Source organism: Zosterops lateralis, assembly GCF_965231275.1.
Source record: "Zosterops lateralis genome assembly, chromosome: 5".
Taxonomy (NCBI): Eukaryota; Metazoa; Chordata; class Aves; order Passeriformes; family Zosteropidae; genus Zosterops; species Zosterops lateralis.
In genome coordinates this window covers 12,419,871-12,441,216 of record NC_139766.1, presented here as the reverse complement: position 1 = coordinate 12,441,216, position 21,346 = coordinate 12,419,871, and the positions used below count along the sequence as shown (strand labels likewise).

General features: G+C 38.3%; 1 protein-coding gene and 1 long non-coding RNA gene across 5 annotated transcripts in view; one reads left to right on the top strand and one right to left on the bottom strand.

Moving 5' to 3' along the window:
- The window catches only part of WFS1 (wolframin ER transmembrane glycoprotein), a 31,868-nt gene extending 17,083 nt beyond the window's left edge, over positions 1-14,785 (top strand). For all 4 annotated transcript variants that reach the window (XM_083862021.1, XM_083862019.1, XM_083862018.1 and 1 more), the window contains exons 3-8: positions 1,720-1,802; positions 5,555-5,699; positions 6,533-6,703; positions 7,282-7,362; positions 11,051-11,196; positions 12,850-14,785. In XM_083862021.1, the coding sequence (XP_083718147.1) occupies positions 1,720-1,802; positions 5,555-5,699; positions 6,533-6,703; positions 7,282-7,362; positions 11,051-11,196; positions 12,850-14,658 (2,435 nt within the window). In that variant the 3' untranslated portion in view covers positions 14,659-14,785. The remainder of the gene's footprint in view (positions 1-1,719; positions 1,803-5,554; positions 5,700-6,532; positions 6,704-7,281; positions 7,363-11,050; positions 11,197-12,849) is intronic.
- LOC310909814 lies at positions 5,663-11,035 on the bottom strand. Its single transcript, XR_014590191.1, has 3 exons — positions 10,835-11,035; positions 9,123-9,299; positions 5,663-5,742 (listed from the first exon to the last, which is right to left on the bottom strand). It is a non-coding gene; the product is annotated as an uncharacterized lncRNA (long non-coding RNA).
- Positions 14,786-21,346: the final 6,561 nt, after the last annotated feature.

Here is a 21,346-nt window from a genome sequence, read left to right as displayed (position 1 = left end):
ATATTTCACTTCTTTCAAACAATATGCTCTTTCCTGTGACTTCCTTTTTATTGTTAGCATAAAGCCCCTGAATGATGTTTGCTGGTGTTAATGGTGCCATCTGGAAGACAGGCTTCTGACTTGTTTAGAGTTCAAATTATGTTGGTTATATATCAGGGCAAGGAGATTAAGTAGTTAATTTTGCTGGGATGCTGTTTGCCTATTTTACAATAGTATTTTTACAGCTTTTTGAAAAGACCAAGTACTAAATTAAAATTATTTTTCATTATGTGCCTTGTTTAGCCAGACAACATTATAATCTGGCATTAGAACTTCTCCAAGTGCAACTTGGCAGACAAAACTGTGGCACGGTGAAGAAGAAATCTTAATTCATGGTTTGCTCTTGTTTTAAATACATCCATTTTAATGAAAGTATTGGCTTGTAGCCTGTTCCTTTTTGAAAATGGTCCCAGTATGAGAGATGTTAAAGACTGCAAGTGACCCTGTTCTTCAGGAGATCACATGGGATGGGGTTTATCTCTTCCTTCCTGCCATCTTCTGAAGAAGAGCTGATACTGCTTGGCCCCTCATCTGGCAAGGCTGCTGAGCAGCTTCTCATATTGCTGCTGCCCCAGTCAGGTAGGGACTGTAACCTGGACTGGATGCCTGAAAGTCAGTGTCCTGCATCTGGAAACTGCTTCCCAAGCACACTTTTCATGCTGCCACTGCCCTCAGGACGCAGTGGTGTCCGGAAGTGTCACAGGGTGTTTGTGTGGAGTAATGTGGTCAATAGGGGTCAGACTTTGGTGCTTCGAGTAGAATTTGAGTCTACCTTTCTAACTATAATTTTAGATTGGTTGGTTAGGAAAGCTGTAACTCTGAGTCAGTGGTCAGTTGTCCATTCTTACCCAACTTAAAACATACAAGTAGTATTGATTTTTCTCTTTAATTTTTTTCTGAACTAATTTATGGGAAGTCATCTCACAAAAGAGTAGCAGTCCTGGCCTTCGTCAGCTTTGCTATTACCTAACTCTTTATTAATCGAGTAGCATGCAGCATGATGTTGTTTACAAACACTGGATATCAGATAAAGCTCTCAAGTTTTTCTTTATTGACTGGTGGAGTATTATGATGCTTTTGAAGAAAACAAATTGTTTAAGTCTCTATGTGTTCAGTAGATGGGAAAGAAGAAAAATACAAGGTGGAGTGTGGAGCAAAGTGAAAAAAACCCCAAGGTTTAGCAAGTGTAATTGTTGTTAGTTTCTGTATGCTCCAGAGACTGAGGGACTGAGCTTTCAAATACACTGTTTTAAAGGCTGATTAATTTTTCAAAATCCTAGAAAAGGTTCCAGTGCTAAATAAAGAGATTGACAGGTAAAAAACTGAAGTGATATCAAGAAAAGAATAGTAATAGTACAAAAGCTGATCCATATTACATGTTGCACATGTGCTCCTGTTTATTGTAATGAATATTCTATTGAGAAATTAATTTTGTGGAAGTAAATGAGAAACTGTAACCTGTGGCCTCCTGTGCCATGTACCAAATAATAAGGGTAAATATGCTGATATACAATACTGTGATGGAGAGTCAATATTGTAATAAGTTAATTTCCACTGTTCTTGCAAAGCCCTTGTGTTGGATTTTTTTAGTTACGATCATTTGATTTTTCAACCACATACAGCAACGATTTTTAAAATACTTTAAATCATTGTTAGTAAAAAAATTTCTTTAATTTATAGAGGGCATGAAAGAAGAACCTGAAGTGCTCTTTGAAGAACTGCTTGAGAGGGCCAAAGCTGGAGAACCAAAAGCACAAACAGAGGTAATTTTATGTGGGTTTGTCCAGTCTTATTTGCTCTTAATTCCAAAAATAGCACTGCCTGCTGCAAAACTATTATCTCTTCCTCAGTTGAACTGTGTCTGTTTAGATGCTAAACTATTCAAAGAAAGGTGATGCTATATGGTTTGTCTGCCTTGAGAAATTCTGCTTCCTTAAGAGTGCGAGTGGCTTCAGGTCCAACTCTTTAGCATGGAAAAGGTACAGAACTGATTTTGCTTTTCATTTTTTTTAAAGAACCATGTGTGGAGCTGTGCAGATAGGGACTATTGAATGCTGTTGGTACAGGACTACAGTGTATATAAAGATAGGAGGGTTCTTAGGCTGGACTCTGGAGAAAACTGCCATTGAGGTGCTTCAGCAGGGACAGAGGTTGATTGCCCATGTTTTGCTTATATATACCATTTTTCTGTTGAATTACACATTTTAGAAAAGAAGCCCCTTGTTTATTGAAATTAGCTGTGTTTACTTACTTAATGGCAGATAAAATTGAATTAATAATATCAGTTCAGTCCTGCATTTGTTAGAACTTCAGGTTTTCCCTTAGGTTTTAGAAAAATTGTACCAGTTTTCTGCTGCATTCCATTGCCTGGTATAGTGGTCTAGTATAAATAGCTTAAAATTGTCTATAGAAGGGTTTTAATTTGTGTTTAACTTGGTTAGTGCTTTACTTGAGCATTCTTTTCCAAATTCAGCTTTGATGCCAAATGGTAGTGGTTGCAGTCTCCTCCATACTCATTGATGCTTGGGATTTTTCCCTAAAGATCACCACTCCTATTGTAAATAAAAATTAAGAGGTGGGAATAATAAAGTAATTCTTTTAAAGCTTGTAGAAAAAAATACAGCAGCGCTAAGTTCGTTCCCCATTCTATCTCAACTTGTTTGAGGGGCAGGCTGACCTTGGAATTGTAACTTGAGATAGTAACAAATTTTTCACTTCGAAACAGCTGGTAGCTTTGTGGAGGATGAAACATTATCCTTGCAGGAATCATTGCTGTAAAATCCATCTTTTGGCTCTATTCCTCCACACGTAAGAAAGCAAAGTCCACGATATTCTTAAAGGATATAATTTCCAGTTGAGTAAGAGTACTCAGAAATACTTACATAATCTAAGTCTGTGATGCATACATATGTATATAAATGATGGAGATTTTTCTCCTTTGCTCTTAATTCCATTTTCACTCTCTTCTTTAACTGTGTACATTTTCTATTCACACACAATAATAGGATTCTTATTATAAAAAGATACAGCATATGATTTTGCTTCAGTATGCACTCAGGATGAATTGACTGCCTGAAATGGAGCCCAAAATACAGTAATTTTTTCTGTGAAGTCACATTTCTTGTTACTTGTGGAGAGAGAATTAGCTTTTAGTTTTTAAAACCTGAAAAGAAACTTATTTCTTCTTTATGGTTGACTACATTCCTTTAGAATCAATTAGAAAAATGTATTTTTCACGTTTGTAGGAGTATGAATGAGATGCTGAGATGCCACTTTTGTGCTGTTTGTTAACAATTACAAAGTCAAAGACAAAAAATCAGCTGGTTCAATGGCTTGTAGTTATTTTATTACTCTGTGTTGTTTCAAAAATAGTTCTGCAGTGACTATGGAAATAAATGCACTCTGAGTAGTTGTCAACATGTATTACTGTAACTTTATATATAAATTTTTTAATCAGGAAGTAACTGTATGGCAGTTACATAAAAGAAACACCCACAACTGGAATTCTGTAACGGAGAGGAGGATGTCTACAAGGGGACTGCTTGAGATGACCACTTCACTTAGCCAAGCTAGAGATGGAGAAACCTTTAGAGAAGTACAGTGTGAGGGTCTGTGCTAAGCTCTTACCAAAGATGCCTTTATTTCACACTTCTGGCTCATGGGAAAGAGAGAATCCCAGACTGCTGAAATGACAGATTTGAAGTTAACACCTTTTTTCATCCATTCATCCTCCCTTGACTGCTACAGGCCAGAGCTTTGCAGCCATTTTCTGGTGGTTTGATGTAGGAACTTTGCTGTTAAAAACACAGAGAAGCCAAAAAGCAATTCAGTCATAAATCAGGTTATGCTATCATTTTGCTTGTGCAGTAGCCTTTTGTGCTATATCTGGCCCCACAGTTTGTTAGGTGATGTTGCAATACATGTTTCTATGTCCAAGAGGTCCTTAGAAACTTAAGAGCTGCATGGTTAAGTGCTGCTACTCTTGAAGCTTTGCTCAAAAACTTGATGGCTATAAATACAAACATGCTTCAGAAACAGCTGTCCTTGTCAGATGGATGTTATTTGCCATGTAACTTGTTCAAGCAATTCCTTTCTGAAATAAATAGCTGCAGGTACATCTTCAGTTGAGTGGTAGATTACCATGCAATTGCTGAAATCTTTTTTTCTTTTGTTGTCTCATACACTCTCTTCTTGGTGTGCACCTTCCATTGAACTCTGGCATGACTTTTTAATCAATGTTTGGATCATGTAGTCTAATTTTCTCCTCATTTCTGTATGGTTTTGGATAGCTTCACTCTATGTGCTATGGATTAATGTCTACCCAATAGCTCTCTGTGTGGAAGTTGTTGAAGCACTCAAAGTGTATGAAAGTGGATGAAACATTAAATGGCTGGAGAAATAACCTTTACTGGAAGAAGAAAGACCTTTCTGATTATATCAGTGCATTTAATCTACATAAGGATAATGTGATTTTTTAATCTTTCAGCAGTATTTCTTTAGTCACCTTTAGTGGCAGTAACAAATGAAAGTTTCAGAGAACCTTTCAAACAGGGTTTTTTGTTCCAGCAGATAATATTGTGGATTTTAAAAGCTATTAAGGTATTGCGTTAATTGCTTCTAAAATGTAGCTAAAGTAACATTAGGGAGAGAGAGATAGTGCAGTGAGCCAAGCAAAAACATTTCCCAGATTCCCAAGGTATGCAGATAAAATATCCAGTAGTTCTGGTCATTTTCTATAACTTAACTTTTTGTTGCCTTGTGTTGTGTTAAGCAGAAGTGTTTCATACTATTGCATAAATCTATTTACTAGTATGTTTTAATATAGTTTAATTTTTAGAAGGAAGAAAAAAGGTGATTATTTTTCTTACCAGTAATCAGTAATATAGACACCTGCTTAATTTCTGTAATCCTGAATAGGAGAATTTTTATAAGCTTTTTCATTGAATTTGCTTGATGCTTAAGCAGTATTATTATTATTCCATTCACCAAATAATCATGAGTTTGCTTTGACCTTTAGTGACTGAACTGGTCTGAGTCAGGGATTGCCCTTCTTGAAGCCTGCTTCCATGTCAAGGCCTTCTCAATAGCTTCATCTGAATTTCCGACTGTCATTGGCACCAGATTATATTACACTGACTTTCTCTGGCTCTAAAATGAAGTTAGCAGTGTTGTCTGGTCATTGTTGTAGGAGAAAAAGAATCCAAGAAAACTTCTAACACCATGAGCTTCACCTGAGAGTCTGCCAGATGCCTGAACACCCGCAGCAACTGATTCACTGACCTGGCCAAATGTGTTGCAATTCCTTCTTGCTTCCACTTCTTCCAAGTCTTTCCAATCAGAAGATCAGCTTACAACTATGTTTTTTAATGCTAGGAGCAAATGTTTCAACCTTTTTTTCAGAGATAATTTATCTTAGCTGAGTTCCAGGGGGTGGGAGGGAAGAAGAGAAAAAGACTTAAAGACAATGTAGACTATATTTCAGTAATTGAAGGAATTTTATTTCCTGTTGTTATAGGTGGGGAAGCACTTCTTGAAATTAGCAGAAGAGGAGGATGAGGAACTTAACAATTGTAGTGCAGTTGACTGGTTCATCCGTGCTGCTAAGCAAGGTCGAAGAGAAGCCGTCAAACTCTTGCGTAGATGCCTGGATGACAGAAGAGGTATGGGTGCTCTGAGGCTTCCTGCTTGCGCTTCCCACATTACCTGAAACAATAGTGTACTCATTTTAACTCTGAAAAGAGGGGTTAAATTGTGATGGAAATGATTGTGGCAAAATTGTGTGAGTAGTTACTAAGAGACTGTTCCAACAGGTAATTTAAAAAGCATTAATTACCAATACTGCTTCTTAAAGCATTTTTATTATTTGCATGATTTTTTTCATGAAATGCACACAGTTCTCATCCTCACCCATCATGGAAGCTCTGGCTCTGAAGAGCAAATATAACCATAAACCAGCTCCATATCTGCTGTTTCTCATTCTTTTGCCCCTCTAGAACCTCTCTTCTAATTGATCTTGCTCACTGCCTTCTCCAAATTTAAGATCCTCACCTTCCTTCATGCTACTTCCCATGCTTGGAATGGTCTCTTCTCGTCCGCCAACTATATGAACTCTTACAAGGGGGGGGGGGGGGGGGCGGGGGCGGGGAAATCCCAACAAAAAAAAAAAAAGGGAAAACAACTTTTATTCAGTTCTTGGTGCCTCTGCATGTCACCCATGCCTATCTGCCCTACCTTTTGCCTGATTTACTGTGCTTCAAAAGTTGAAGCAAGACATGGTATAATGCATGAAGTACAGTTTATACCTAAGCAATGTGGTGAGATTTTGATAAGCAATGGACACGGAAGGGCATTTGAGTAATTTACTTAGGTGGTCAGAATGTGACTGAAACTTGAGAAGTTTCAGACTAAACTGAGAAAAATAAATTGTGAGCAAATCTATCATTTCTGCATGGGTGTGGGTTAAGTGTGTAATGTATTTTTTTCTTTTCTTGAGGCATAACTTCTGAGAATGAGGAAGAGGTGAAAAAGTTAGCATCTGAGACTGACTTGGAGAGAGCTGTACGAAAAGCTGCCTTGGTCATGTATTGGAAATTAAATCCAAAAAAGAAGAAGCAATTAGCAGTTTCTGAACTGCTGGAAAATGTTGGGCAAGTTGACAATGAAGGTTTGTTCATAAGCTGATTTATGGTATTGATAAAATACAGACTTTTGGGCACAGTACAGCTAGAAACCTAAAGGGGTTTATGAACAATCAGGAATGAGATAATAGTAAATGTACAGTCTACTTAAGATAATGTTACTCTCTCAATGACTAACCCTCTTTAACTATGCTTTCTGGACCAACAATTGCTGTAGGTTGTGGGTCAGATAAGAACTTGTTCAAGTGATCATATATTTAAAATATCTTTTTTTAGCACTGTCTTTGGAAAATAGGTATTTTATGGCTTTGCTGTATTTGATATTTTTTCCCATCTAACAGTGATCCTGATGATACCTCACTAGATGTTTCAATTTACAGATTCAGATTTCAAGACAATCTGCCACTACAGCACTAAACATTAGCTATGGCAGTCCTGTTTCTCTTTCTAATACTGTAACAGGAATATAGAAAACTATATAGCCACTCGTTACCTGTTTCTGTGTAAGTTTGTCTTTTTCTTTCTTTGAGGAAATATCACCAGATGTTGCAGTTACTGTTTGATCACTTTAATTGACTGCTTTGACTTTCTGTTATTGAAACAGATGGTGAGAAGCAGCCTGGCCCAGTCCCAAAGTCCGTGCAGAAGCAGAGAAGGATGCTGGAGCGATTAGTGAACAGTGAATGTGAGTGCATGATGCTGCTTTCAGTCTTGGCCAGTGCTTTTAGTTTCTAGTTTGCTTTGGTGAACAATTTTCTGCTACCAGACTAAGAATCCATAGAAGGTTTGGATTGCAATAAACTGATAGTGTCAGTTTATTCCATGTGGAAAACAAATAACTAATCTGCGTGTGAAGTCACAGAAGACATCACCATTACAGTCAACTACTAAAGGGAGTTTGTGTGTCATTTGTTATTTTTATATTCTTGCCCTTTCAGCACTTAAGTCTCTTCAGCACAGATTTTTGCTTTCAATATTTTTTTTTTAGTTCTAAATGCAGTAAGGTTTCTGATTACAGTGAGGGAATGAATGATGCGCCAATTTAGTGCGGGCAGATCATTCTATTTGCCTTGCTTCCGTTTGCCCTTCCTTTATAATTAATATTTGTTTTTTCATATTTGTTTAATTAATGATTTAGGAAAGATGCAGCAAGATACTTTTTTCATTATTTACGGCAGCTTAGTTCATATATTGAGAAGAATTAAACCCCTTAACACACACAGGGTCAGATTTGTAGATCTAACTCTGTGAGTTTTGTAAAGTTTGGTGGGATGGGGATTGGAAATGAAAGTTCTCCTCAGGCTGGCATAACTGAGAAATGTTGACGTGCTTTTGGGCTTTTAGGAGGAAAGTCAGTGTTACATTATGAAAAGAAATTATCAACAATGCAGCGTGTGTAGTTTTTTCAAGAGAAGTATTTAACATAAAGTTCAATTATTCATTGTCAGGAAAACCTCAGTTTCTTGAAATGCATTAAGTCATATGGAATAATTCATGTGCAATCTAGATCAGTACTTGAAAAACACTTTTAAATGTCACAAAGCATATTATTTCCTAATACATCTGTACTTAAGATAATATGAAACTAAAGTGTCATGCATGGAAGAGGGAGTCAAATCCAGAGGTTTTCACGTTTAAACTCCTTGAAAGATTAGATTTACATTTCATTAGATAAATTTGGCTTTTACCTTCAAGAGTTGTGTTCATTACACAGGTGGCTTGAAAAATAGCATTTCTAAGAGTGGAAGATTTTAATTTTCATTAGCTTTGACAGAAGTAAAAGAGGAGCAGGAGCATGTGAATAAGGAATTAAGGGATGTGAGAAATAATATTTTGGAAAGCAGGCTTGTGGTCCTGTCAAACCTTCTGTGAGACTATGTCAGCTGTTCTTGTGACTTGGCTGCTGCTTCTGGCAAACTAGAAACAGTCCCTCAAGGACAAGACTGTTGTGTTTCATTGTCCAGTCATTGTATCATAATGCAAATGTATTTGGGTTCATTTGAGCTGTGTTGCATTGGGGTTCTTTCCATTCCTTTAGGTGAACTGGCATGTGCTGCTACTGAGTGAGTGCACAGCAAATCATTTTGTTCTGGATATTTCAGTAATTCAGAGAGTAATCAGAAAAGGAACTGGTAGATATGATTTTTTTTTTAAGCCTTAAATTGCAGATAAAATAGCAGGGCAGTAAATGAACCTATTTGTAAGTGTAGGCAGAAATTGATGTATTTTTCTTTTCCTGGGGTGGATGGGGGGAGGCAGGGGAATTTGTCATAACCAGATTAAAAAAAATCTGTGAATAATAAAGTAGAATCTACAATACCCTTTTTATATCAATTTAAGAGACACTTGGGTGACAAAATACTAATGACATTTTAAAATGAAAAGTTTTCATCAAACACTTAAAGTAGGAGTTAAGCTGTTACCTCTTCTCTAGAGAGCTTTTACCTTTTCATGGAGGAGCAAGAAAGCTGTTCCTCTCCAGCATTTACTTCTCTGACTCACTGAGTTTCTTCATTTACCATGCTAGAAGGAGATTCTTCTTTCAGTGTTAGGACATTGCCAATACTTGGAAGATAATTTTTAAGTCAGATATGTGCTTGCAGATATCTGGTCTGGGTTGTCCTTCATGGAGATATAAACAGAAAATTAGAGGTGACATTGTCAATGGGCAGTTGTTGCATGCCTAAGAGGATGCGTGTCATTGCAGTGGATAGGCCATCTATACATAGTAAGTTAATAGCTCCTTCCTTTTCAGGATGTCCCATGATCCTGTAAAAGTGCTGTTAAGGTAGTTTTGTGAAGTTCTAATATGTCTGCTTGCTGATTCTACACAAATAAGACTATTCCAGCACTAAATATTTTTCCCAATAAAACAGTAAATTTAGATGACACCTTTCATATTAGGCTTAATTTGAAGCCCACCGAGTCAGCTGAAGAGTCTCACAGATTTCTTGATGCAAGTAAAGTTGCCTTACAGTCTGTCAATAATAAGAATAGTTAGCAAAAATAAATCTTTTCTTGTTTCTTGGGAGGCATGCCAGATGGTATTTTGTGGGACATAAGGGTTCATGCATGGAGGAGGGGGAGTGGTAAAAGTCCAAGCCAAAGGCAGCATCCATATTGTGAGATTAAACCAGAAGATAGATGGTAAGATGCTGATTTTCTCTTGAACTCTTAACATTGCTCTTCTTTTAGTATGTGTCTTGATACAAATACTTTATTTTGTTCTTTATCTCCAGTGATTTCAGTATTAAATACTGAGCTGTTTATATGTTGCTTCTATAAATATAGCATATTTAAATTAAAAATTTTCTGGGCCCAAACCCATTAATCCTCTGATTCTGAATTTGATGAAGCAGTTTTTAAAATCTCAAACTAGTAAGCAGACCAGCTTTCATATCTTTGCATCAGCTAAGTAGTTAAATTTACTGTGTAGGAGGTGTGTTACAGATTTTTGTCATTCAATTCTTTCATGTATACAACAATGTCATTTACTTAAGTTTATGGGAAAAAAATTGCTGTTAATTATTCTCCTTTACAAACTGCATCAAGCTTGTCTGCCATAGAAACTAGTTAATCCATGCTGATGTAGAGTACTGGGTGCAAAGAGTCTGAGCCAGTGTATAAATCATCTTCTGTCCTACTGTTTCCCTAGAGTTTTCAGTAGTAACCCTGTGCCTCCCTTATGCTCACAGGAGTGGATAAAGATCTTCCAGGGCAGAGGGGTGAATTTTGTCTCTGTGTAACTGAGCAAGGTCTGTTTTGTTGCTGGCTGCTGTTTCAGATCACAGGAGGCCTTTTGCATAGCCACATAGAATATTAAATTTATACACTTTAAGTAATCCATATTTAGTCCCATAGATACAATACTTGTGTATTTCTCATAATTATATATCTGTAACTTTGAATTCAGAAAAATGACTGTTAAATGACAAATCAGAAGTCAGTGTTTCAGTTGATGACATACAAATACTTCATTACTGCTTCTGTACAAGTCTTTCTTTCCAATGCAGCTGTTGAATATTTCTCTGAAGCAGCTACAATAGTTTATTATTTAAAACTGTGACTTAATCCAGTAGTCTTTTTTCTGTGGAATACTTGCAGATAAGCTACATTCACTCATTCTGTTATCCTACTTATCAGTATAATAAACTTACCTACTGATCTGGCAAGGTGAAGAGTATTATATCTATTGCTGGCACAAAGAGATAGTTGTTTTCAGCAGGGATCTCAGGACAAGTTGCAAGGTAAACTTGTGTTGTCAGTAGTTCAGCTTTTGTAGACTAGATTCCGGCAGGAAAGAAAATTAATATTCCAATTCATAATCAATACAGTGTTGTGATGAAATTTACTGCAAATTTTCATTTTTTTAGCTAAAAAATTTATTGCTTTGGATGACTTCGTTGAAATTACCAAGAAGTATGCAAAGGGAATCATCCCATCTAACCTGATTATGCATGAAGAGGAAGATGATGAGTTGGCAGGGAAGAGTCCTGAAGAATTACCCCTACGACTGAAGGTAAAAAGGCAATATGGAACAGGTTATGTTGAATGGCATCGCAGAAAAAACAGGAGTGACTTGCACTTCTCTGTCAGTGCTGATGTTTAGTCTGTATAGATCAGTACAAGAGTTCTTCCTGTAACTTCTTTTTGGACTTGACCTCATATATATGTTTTAAGTTTCATAAATATGAGTCACTTATTTAAAAGAAAGTGACAACAGTTTTCCCTGTAAGAGGACAATCTACCTTCATTATATCTTCAGTGAGGATTAAATGTACCTGTCATCACTGCCCTATTTTTATTATAGATGTTGTTATATGCTTTGTATCTGATTTAGACAGGAGCAAGCAGGTGGGAAAAATTATCCACAGCATGAAAAGGTTCTGTTCTGACAGAATTCAAGAAAGATGAAACGTGCTGTTACCTTTTATACTGGTACTTTTCTAGACAGTGAAAGGAGAAGGGAAAATTAAAGTGCATGCCTTCAATACTGGCATAAAATTTAGGTGAGGTGGGGGGGGTGTGGCTGCTGACCTGAGAGTTTTTGCTGTAATTTTGTTGTCCATTATCATATGGTAGAGGTGGGAAAAAAGGGGGAGTGAAAGGTGTCTCTTTCCAAGCTTTTACATGGCTAATTATCTGAAAGAGATGCATTTATGAAGAACAGTGATGCCTTCACAGATAAACAAGCTTTTGCCCAGATCACTGAGGCGTGTGTTGTCCCAGTTCATCACAGTGCCACAGATATTTGCTGGAACATTCTTTGCTTTTCCCTTTGAACTAATTAATATAAAAATGTAAGATCTGGGAAAACATAAAAACTGTCATTTTATCGGGGAAGGAGGATTGATTGCAGCATCTAATATTTTCAATCCCTATGCAATATTTGAATGTATGTTTGAAAAATCCAGTACCTTTTAATTAATCTTTTGTTGAGTGTATGGTTGGTTATGCGGAGAACGTTCAAGCCAGTAGTTTCTCTGTTGTTCAGTGACTGTGGTAGAAAATGCCATGTAAGATAGATAGAATTTTAAGATCCTCTGCAGTTACTGTTGTGGAGTTAAAAGAATCTGTAAATGCGTAGTAATTGAATTTAACATACTGCTGCTGCTTCCAAAACAGGTTTTGACAGCTGCATCCCTAGATGCTTGGGAAGGATTGTTTAAAGATAAAACCACAGCTGTAAAGACTTCCTGTATGTGTATATGCCTATATCATAGGCAGTACTTCCTGCAGTGTATATGTGTAGAATGTATAGCATAATCCTTGCAGAATGTGGCATTTACATGCTTTAAAGTACACTAATCTCAGCTTAAATAATGACTTAAGATAGTGCAGGGCTGTAGCCATGTAGTTTATCTTCAGTGTGAAGTTAGCAGAGCAGAATATTTGAGTAGGAAGCCATTTAATTATATGTGTCAAAGGTAATGAAATACATCTTGCCTGAAATCAAAATTGCCACTGAGCTTTGTCTGACTGAGTTAATCAAAATGGAGCTAATAATCTCGGACATAGTAATCTTATTTTATTGGCAACATTGATCTGAAATATAAATCTTTCCATATTAGCTGAGGTTACACAACTGGCTGCTACTGCTTCAGCTAAGAATGTCTGTGATGTAAAGATACAAAACTGCTCATTAATAAAATGCTTCTTTCTCTTTTTCCAGGTCGTAAAATATCCACTTCATGCCATTATGGAAATTAAAGAATACCTTATAGATATTGCATCAAAGGCAGGAATGCATTGGCTGTCTACCATTGTCCCAACACACCATATCAATGCTCTCATCTTTTTCTTCATCATCAGTAATCTGACAATTGAATTTTTTGCCTTCATTATTCCATTAATAATATTCTATTTGTCCTTCATTTCTATGGTGATTTGCACACTGAAAGTTTTTCAGGACAGTAAGGCTTGGGAAAATTTCCGTGCTTTGACTGACTTACTGCTTCGTTTTGAACCAAACCTAGATGTTGAGCAAGCTGAGGTGAACTTTGGATGGAATCACTTAGAGCCGTACATTTATTTTTTACTCTCAGTATTCTTTGTAATTTTTTCCTTCCCTATAGCAAGCAAAGACTGGATACCATGCTCAGAGTTAGCTACTGTCTCAGTTTTCTTCACAGTGACAAGTTACATGAGTTTAAGCACATGTGCAGAACCTTACACACGAAGAGCATTAATGACTGAGATAGCTGCAGGTTGCTTATCCCTGTTGCAGGTATTACCTGGGAATTTTGGCTTCTTGAAATTCTTAGGTAAAACCTTCTTTACAGTTCCTGTAGGCCATTTTTTTGTGATCAATTTAAGCATCCCATGCCTTCTGTTTTTGTACTTGTTCTATCTTTTCTTTAGAATGGCCCAGCTACGGAATTTTAAAGGCACCTACTGCTACCTGGTCCCATACCTGGTGTGCTTTATGTGGTGTGAGCTCTCTGTGGTCATTCTACGGGAGTCCTCTGGCATTGGGCTTGTTCGTGCATCCATCGGTTACTTCCTGTTCCTCTTTGCACTCCCAGTGCTGGGCGTAGGCATTGCACTGATGTGTCTTGCCCACTTAATTAAGTGGTTTTTGTCTTTGGAGCTCATGAAAATTGTAGTGACCCTGGTTTTGTGTGCTGTTCCTTTGCTCTTCCGATGGTGGACAAAGGTTAACTTCTCTGTAGTTGAAGTGGTTAAATCGCTCACTCGAAGCTCGATTGTGAAACTCATTCTGGTGTGGATTACAGCTGTAGTGCTGTTCTGTTGGTTCTATGTGTATCGCTCTGAAGGAATGAAAGTTTACAACTCCACCCTGACGTGGAATCAGTATGGTTTCCTCTGTGGACCCCGGGCCTGGAAGGAGACTAACATGGCACGTACTCAGATTCTGTGCAGTCACCTGGAAGGACACCGAGTGACATGGACCGGGCGGTTCAAATACGTGCGCGTGACAGAGATCGACAATAGTGCAGAATCTGCAATAAATATGCTTCCGTTTTTTATTGGTGATTGGATGAGGTGCCTGTATGGTGAAACCTACCCTCTTTGTGATCCCAAAAATGTTACACTGGAGGAAGAAGAATTGTGCCGTCTGAAGTTTTTGACAAAGCATAAATGCCACATGAAAATGTTTGATCGGTACAAATTTGAAATAACTGTGGGCATGCCTTTCAGTAGCAAAAATGGAAGCAAGCCTATAGAGGAGGATGATATAACGAAAGATATTGTGCTGAAGGCAAGCAATGAGTTTAAAAAGGTGTTGCTGAACTTGAGGCAAGGGAGTATAATTGAATTCAGCACAATTCTGGAGGGTCGTCTTGGCAGTAAATGGCCTGTCTTTGAACTGAAAGCAATCACTTGCTTGAATTGCATGTCTAAACTCTTACCTGCAGGGAGGCATGTGAAGATAGAGCAGGACTGGAGGAGCACAGTGCAAAAAGCCATTAAATTTGCTTTTGATTTTTTCTTCTTCCCATTCCTGTCAGCTGTATAATGTGCTCACATATTGGTTCAGTGGTATTTTCAGTGTCTACTGCATTTACACTACCAAAGGTTTGGCTTCTTAAGAGGGAAAAAAAAAAAACAACAAAAATCTACCTTGCTGTAGCAATGCTCAAAAATTGTGCTAATATAGAGCATTGGTTGAGATTTGCAAGTGTACACACCGTATCCTGACCTTAAACCCTGTACAACTGTTGTAATATATAGTACTTTAGTATTATAAATGAATGCAGGGGATTGCTGCTGACTAATTACATGGAAACTGTTGTGTCTAAAATGGATATATTGCCTGTGGTACAGCACTAGATGCATTCACTTGCTCAATGTTAAAAGCACTTTACTCTTTTAAGTATTCACAATGTGCCCATTTGTATTTTCACAGGTATGGTTTAGAATAGGGAGCTGACAACAGCTTTTGTTGCATTTATTGCTTGTATTTATTTAGTGTGTTCTAGAAAGAAGTGATCTTAGAGTCAGTACCTGTGGTGATATTTGCGTACAGCAATCACTGTTTCACTATTTGTCCAGAATATAGTGACCACTGTTTTTTGAAAGGGCACAACATTTCACACCTCAGCAAGGTTTTACAAAGTTCCCAGGCTTCTACTTTGCATTAAATATTGTATATGAAATTTGCCGTTTTTTCTGGTTGGTTACACTAAAGTATTGTCCATGCTGATGTGTGAAAGGCAAATACCAAGGCTGGTATTGAGATGGTACCAGTAATGGACAAGCTACAGCAATTGAAATTATACCTAAAAGTCTATAGTGGAAGTGGAAATAGAATGTTTAATTACTTGTATTTTGCAAATAAACATGAAGTACAAACTTGAATTAAATGGGTACAACATTTGTTCATTATGCTTTGACAGCGTGACCAGTTGTTTGTGTTGTGCTGATAGCAGCTTTCACTAAAAACTACGATTTAGAATGTATAAAATATTCTGGTGTGAGATACTTGGGGTTGCACTTGATGGTTTTGAAGCCAACAGTAAAATCTGGTGTAAAACACCAGTAAAAACACAAAGTTTTGTAGCTTTGCAGTCTACAGATATTGCTTGGCCCTGGTTTTATTACGACTTTGGACCTTTTCTGGCCACTGCGGCTGCATGTCACAGATACATCCTGCCATTTCCATGACTCCTCCACTGAGCCTGCTTTAGATTCCTTTTTGCCTTTGTGTGTCAGTCATCACCAGGGCCAGAGAGAAGGGTTAGCAGTGAAAACCTGATAGAGAAGGGACAGAAGGGGAGGCTTTTGGGAACAGTGAGGCAATGGCTGCACACCAGCTGTGAGCACCCTCAAGAGGTGGGTTACCCAGAGCTGCAGTTGGGAGGCAGGATGCCAAAGGCACCTACAGGTGTGGTGCCCAGTGCCTACGGCAGAAGCCCCCACCACCCAAAGTCCCACTGTCATGCTGTTTGGGGATATTGGCATATAACTGTTACTAAATTTGCAAACTTAGAATTATTAGCTAAAAATCTCTGGTTCCTTAGAGGGGAGAGCTCCTTCAAAAATACTCATATTAATATTGGTCAGATTCAAAGTTAAACAATTACTCTTTATGCACTTACATGAAGAAAAACAAGACCCAAAAGCCAAACTCTGAATTAGCTAGATCCTAGGAAAAATAATTCATGTGCTCTGTAGTGATGGATTAATGGGGATACTTGAATTTGTCAAGTGCCTCTTTTCAGCACAGGTGGGAACTTTTGCACAGTAGCACATTGAGGGTCATTTTCCATATATTTTCAGTTCTTCAGTGCAGCCACAAGGGACAGAAGAAGCAAACTTTACTACAAGACCTTTAAATAATATCTTTTAGTGCTAGTTCTCAAGTGTTTCTCCTTGATGCTTTTAATTTTTTATGGAAAAAGAAGATACATTAATGGTAACATGATGGATAGATACTCCATTATCTTGTCAGTCTAGTGTTCAGTGTTCTGAAACCTTTACCAAATAAATCTTTCCTTTCTAAAGTGTATCTTAGCTGACAAGCACAAAATTCCTGGAATTTAATAATCAAGGTGTTTTTGCAAAGGGTGGCTCTATTTACTTTGCACCTTGCAAGCAAACAGAGCACAAAATATCTTTGTTCTATTCCTGCTAGAGCTCTGTGTTCCAATCTAGTCCATCTTCTAGGCTGGAGAGGCACAGAATCTGGCAGCTACTGTTAATTTTTCAATTACCCTTATATTTATTATACTTACTCAGTTTTCAATGTATGATGAATTATAAACAGTTCCAAAGGCAGGTGCCCTTTCTCTAGGCTGTTAATTCTTTTGAATTAGTATTAATTAACAGAAGAGATTATATGGCTAGTGACAATTCTAAATTAGGTTCAGCTGTTCTTCTGTAAGTTCAGCTTTAGCATTTAGGGTATACAGAATTTAGAAAAAATATTCATTTGAATTTCATCTTCAATGTAACATGAAAAAGCACTACTTGTTCTACAAAGTGGTACATTTTTCCATAACCACAGAAAAACAACACAACACATACAGAAGTTCTGAATAAGTTAAGAGCCCACTCTGTAATGACTAACAGCATCTTGCAGGAGGCAAGAATGCAGAATTTTGCCCTGTTCTCCCAGAGAAAAAATTTGATAGATCTGTCGGTATTAACATGTGGTTTTATTTCTTGGAACTAATGGATCTCTTAAGTGCCATAAAACAGCTGTTATTAATTGGAAATTTATTGCAATTTTTTTGGTAACACAGGTAGTAAGAATGTTACCCAGAGATGCTGTGGCTGCCCCATCCTTGGAGGTATTTAAAGCCAGGCTCAATGGGGTTCTGAGCAATCTGGTCTAGTGGAAGGTGTCCCTGTCCATGGCGGGGAGTTGACAGTCCCTTGCAACCCAAACCATTCTGTGTTACCATTGGGGTAGTGTAGTGCTTTCTTATATTCTTACACTGAAATGCTTGTCTGCCTTGTGGCTTCTCTATTTCTACTGGAAAAGGCAAAAGAAATTTCCAGATAGTGAATACCTTTTCAATACTTTTGAAACCTGTTGCAGCCTCTCAGGGTAAGGCTCACATCCAGTAACAGCTGAAGGAGGTTGAAAGAAGCTGTGCTCCAACCTCAGCTTCACAGCTGCAATTGTTTGAACAGCAGATGGATATAACGGAAAACCAACAGCTATGCCATTGAGTTAGAAATATATTAATCCATGCAGCAAAAATTGGGTGCAATTTGCCAACTTGTAAGGAGATAACATACCTGCTCTGGCACGTACATACAAGCAAGTGTTGCGTGCAAATAGGATGTCTGGATACCAAACACCAAATCACATCACTGTTTATGTGCATAAAGATGGTTCATTTATTTTCATATTACTACTCAAAAGCTTTAATTACCTTTTACTCTAGGAAGGAAAAAAAAAAAAAAAAAAAAAAAAAAAAAGAAAAAAAAAAAAAAAAGAAAAAGAAAAAAAAAAAAAGCATTAGCATCCTGCAGTTCCTGTTACAAATCATAGCCTGATGTGGAAAAGATAAGTCACCTTCCCCTTAAGTATGGATGTTAAGCACTGAGCAAACTTGTGTTATCCTTCCCTCTAACTAAGCTTGAACTTCAAGTTTTGAAGCAGAACAGGAACATAGAAACACTGCTTATAGCCTTCCTTTAAAAAATACTTTGAGTGTGGAAGAAAATTGGATGTGTATCTGCCTACTGACAGCTACATGAAGTACCTTCTGTAAGATTGCAGCTTCACAACACTAACTTCAGCACTTTCATGTGACAAAAATTTTAATTTAAATCTGCCCAAGAAGTGGTGATTTTTACTGTGCATCGTGATTTGAGTGCTAAGTTAGTTGGGCTGTTTCCTCTGGGCTGAACTGCTACTGATGGAGCTGAGGATCTTTGCAATCCTACTGAAAAATACGTGTACATGTGTTTGTGTGTATACATGGCGAGTAGTGGAGTGATTAAAAGAGCACTGAGCAGGTGAGTTCCTCCTTCTCAGGGCTTTCCTCCTGGCAAGCAATTAAAAGAGGGCTCTGGGGAGCACAATGAACAGGAGCAGGCAAACGGGCATGGCACGGCTCTGAGGGCGTGGCAGGGCAGTGCGCACAGGCAGGGCAAGCACACAGGGTTCCAGGTTTCCTCCTGCTAGTGGGGTTTTTAGTTTGTTGTTGGTTGTATTTTAGTTGGTTGGTTCGTTGGTGTGACAGTTCTGGTTTCTTTTTCTCTGCCAAGGTCAGGATGAATAACATGGGAAACAGATTTCGAGTTCGCACTTGGTTGTTTATTTTACCTATTTACAGACTTGCAAACTGTGAGATCAATCTAGCAAGCTAGAGAAACAAGGTAAAGTGGAGTGCTTCTAACTCTTTCCAAGGTTATTTAATTGATAATCCCCCAATAATGAGATGACACTTGTATTATTTATACTTGTGACCCAATCCTGACCACCCAAGGCCCACAATATGGACTTTTTTCACCCAATTACAGAAAACCACTAAACCCAGGAAGAAAAAGGTGAAGAAGAAGGACAATGCCTTAAATTCTCCATCTTGACTCAGACACATTACTATATATTAAAATCTTAAATCCAAGTTTTTCACCCTGTGAGATCTCACAATACTATTCAAACCACACACCCACAACCCCCATGCTCTCACTCAATCTCGGAAGCCTGTTCCAAGGCCTCAAGCCAAATGTGGTGCTTGCCTCAGGGTCAGCATCCCTCAGCTCAGAAAGCCTGAAATTTTCAGCCTCCAGGGTTCCAACAGGTTGGTTTGGGGTATTTTTTGTTAGTAATGGTTTTTTACACTATCAAAACCTGCAGTTACTAAAAGTGCATGTAGCCAAATAGAACACTCAAAAAAGGATGTGTCTGTCCAGACCCCTTCCTGTGAGGAGTGTTTTATCAGTGGTACCAGGGGGTGTTGCAGAACAAGCCTGTCTGCAGTGTGATCAGGTGAATGATCTTTTGCTTCCAATTGCCCACACCCTGCACAGGTAAGTGGTCCCTGGAGCTGTCCTGTCCATGGGGCCCTCAGGACCAGATATGAACTGTGCCTCCCCCACCTCTGCTACCTGGTAAACTCTTTTAGCCCAAGCTCACCTTCCAGATGACTTTTGGGTTGAGATGTGAATTCCTCCTTCGCTGTCTGTCTCACTTTGCAACAAGGAAAATAGAGCAGTGAAACTCCAGTGCCTTGTGGTTCATTCCCACTTGCTTGTCCTGAAGGACAAGCATGTTTTCCTGTGGTTGTATCCAAACAGTGGGCCACTACCTTCACTTGCAAAAAAATGAAGATCTCTTCCCAGGGCAGTGACAATACCAATAATTCATTACTTGGCAGCCCATACATCGACAGCCTGCCTTAGGCTGATGGGTGCACACCTGGAGACGTGGCAGTACCTGCTCAGAGGACTTGCTTTGCTTAACAAGCTGGAGAAAAGACAACATCCCCTCTACAGGGTCTGGCTGGATCCTCAGCCCCAACACATTTACAGCCTCTTGTATCCTCCCTTCTGGAGGTCCCCACTACACAGAGAAAAGAGAGGGCTCCACTCGAAGGTTTGTGAATGCTCTATTTTGATGGGGATGGATTTACCAAGGGAGGCTGCATTCCATTAGTTTTGAACTTTCCCATGTGCCACCAATAATAAAAATTGTCCAGCTTACATGCAGAGGTGCCCATTCCAGTGCCATGTTGTGCTGGTGCTTCTCTTATCCTGGGTCCATTGCCAACAGGACTTCTCCAGGGGAAGGGAGATTGTTTATCTTTTAATGGTGCCTCATAAGTGCTGCTATCAAGGTTGAGTCTCAGTGCTGGAAAGACTTTGTGTATAGCCATGGTGAGGTGACAGCAGCTTCTGCTCTAGAGAGCAAAGTGCTTTAGTAGTGCTGGGTTTTCAGGGAGATCTTGAACTCCCCAAGAATGTGGTCAGCTGTTTTGCCACCTGTGGTGGTGCTTTCCCTCCTCTTCCTTTCCAGCCTGCACTATGATCTGAGAAATTCTTGGTAGGCCTTGGCCTTGAAAACAGCATCTGGGCTCAGCTATTTCCAAACTTATCAGAAACATTGTCCACTCCCAGGAATTGCTAACATGCTCCTGTTTTCCTTATGACCAGTGCTGGAAAATATTGCTCTTGCCTGAATGGCATAACATTCCTGTTCTCACGATTTTAAAGGAAGTGCTGACCCAAACAGGAGCCAGGATGAAACACTTTTCATGACTAAAGCAAACTCACTTATTTTTCACAGATATCTTGCTTGCACTGACTGTTTTTGTTTGTGTGCATGCCGCAAGGCATATGCTGTAACAAATCTGAGAGAAGTACTGCCCTCTTAGATGTTTAAGTACCTTAGATATCTAAGTAAGTTAGGCCTGTAGGTAAGGTTAAGTTATAGTTTTAAACTAACTTAAATGATGCTAAGTGTTGTTCTTTTGCTAAATTTTTAAACAGAAGTTATAAGCTAAGCATTGCCAAACGTCCTTCTGTTAAGTGCTAAGTTCAATGTAGAAGTTGTAAGAAGTTGTTAAGCATTACCCTTCTGTTAGATTGTTAAGATTAAGCTATAAAATAAGTTATAAGTTATCCTGGGTATAAGTTAAGTGTTTCTCCTGTGTTAAATGTCTAGGTTTAAGACATAAGTTATGTTAAAGTACTGTTGAGTGTTGTTAAGCTTTTAGGCCATGTTCCTTTTCATCCTTGCCTGTGCT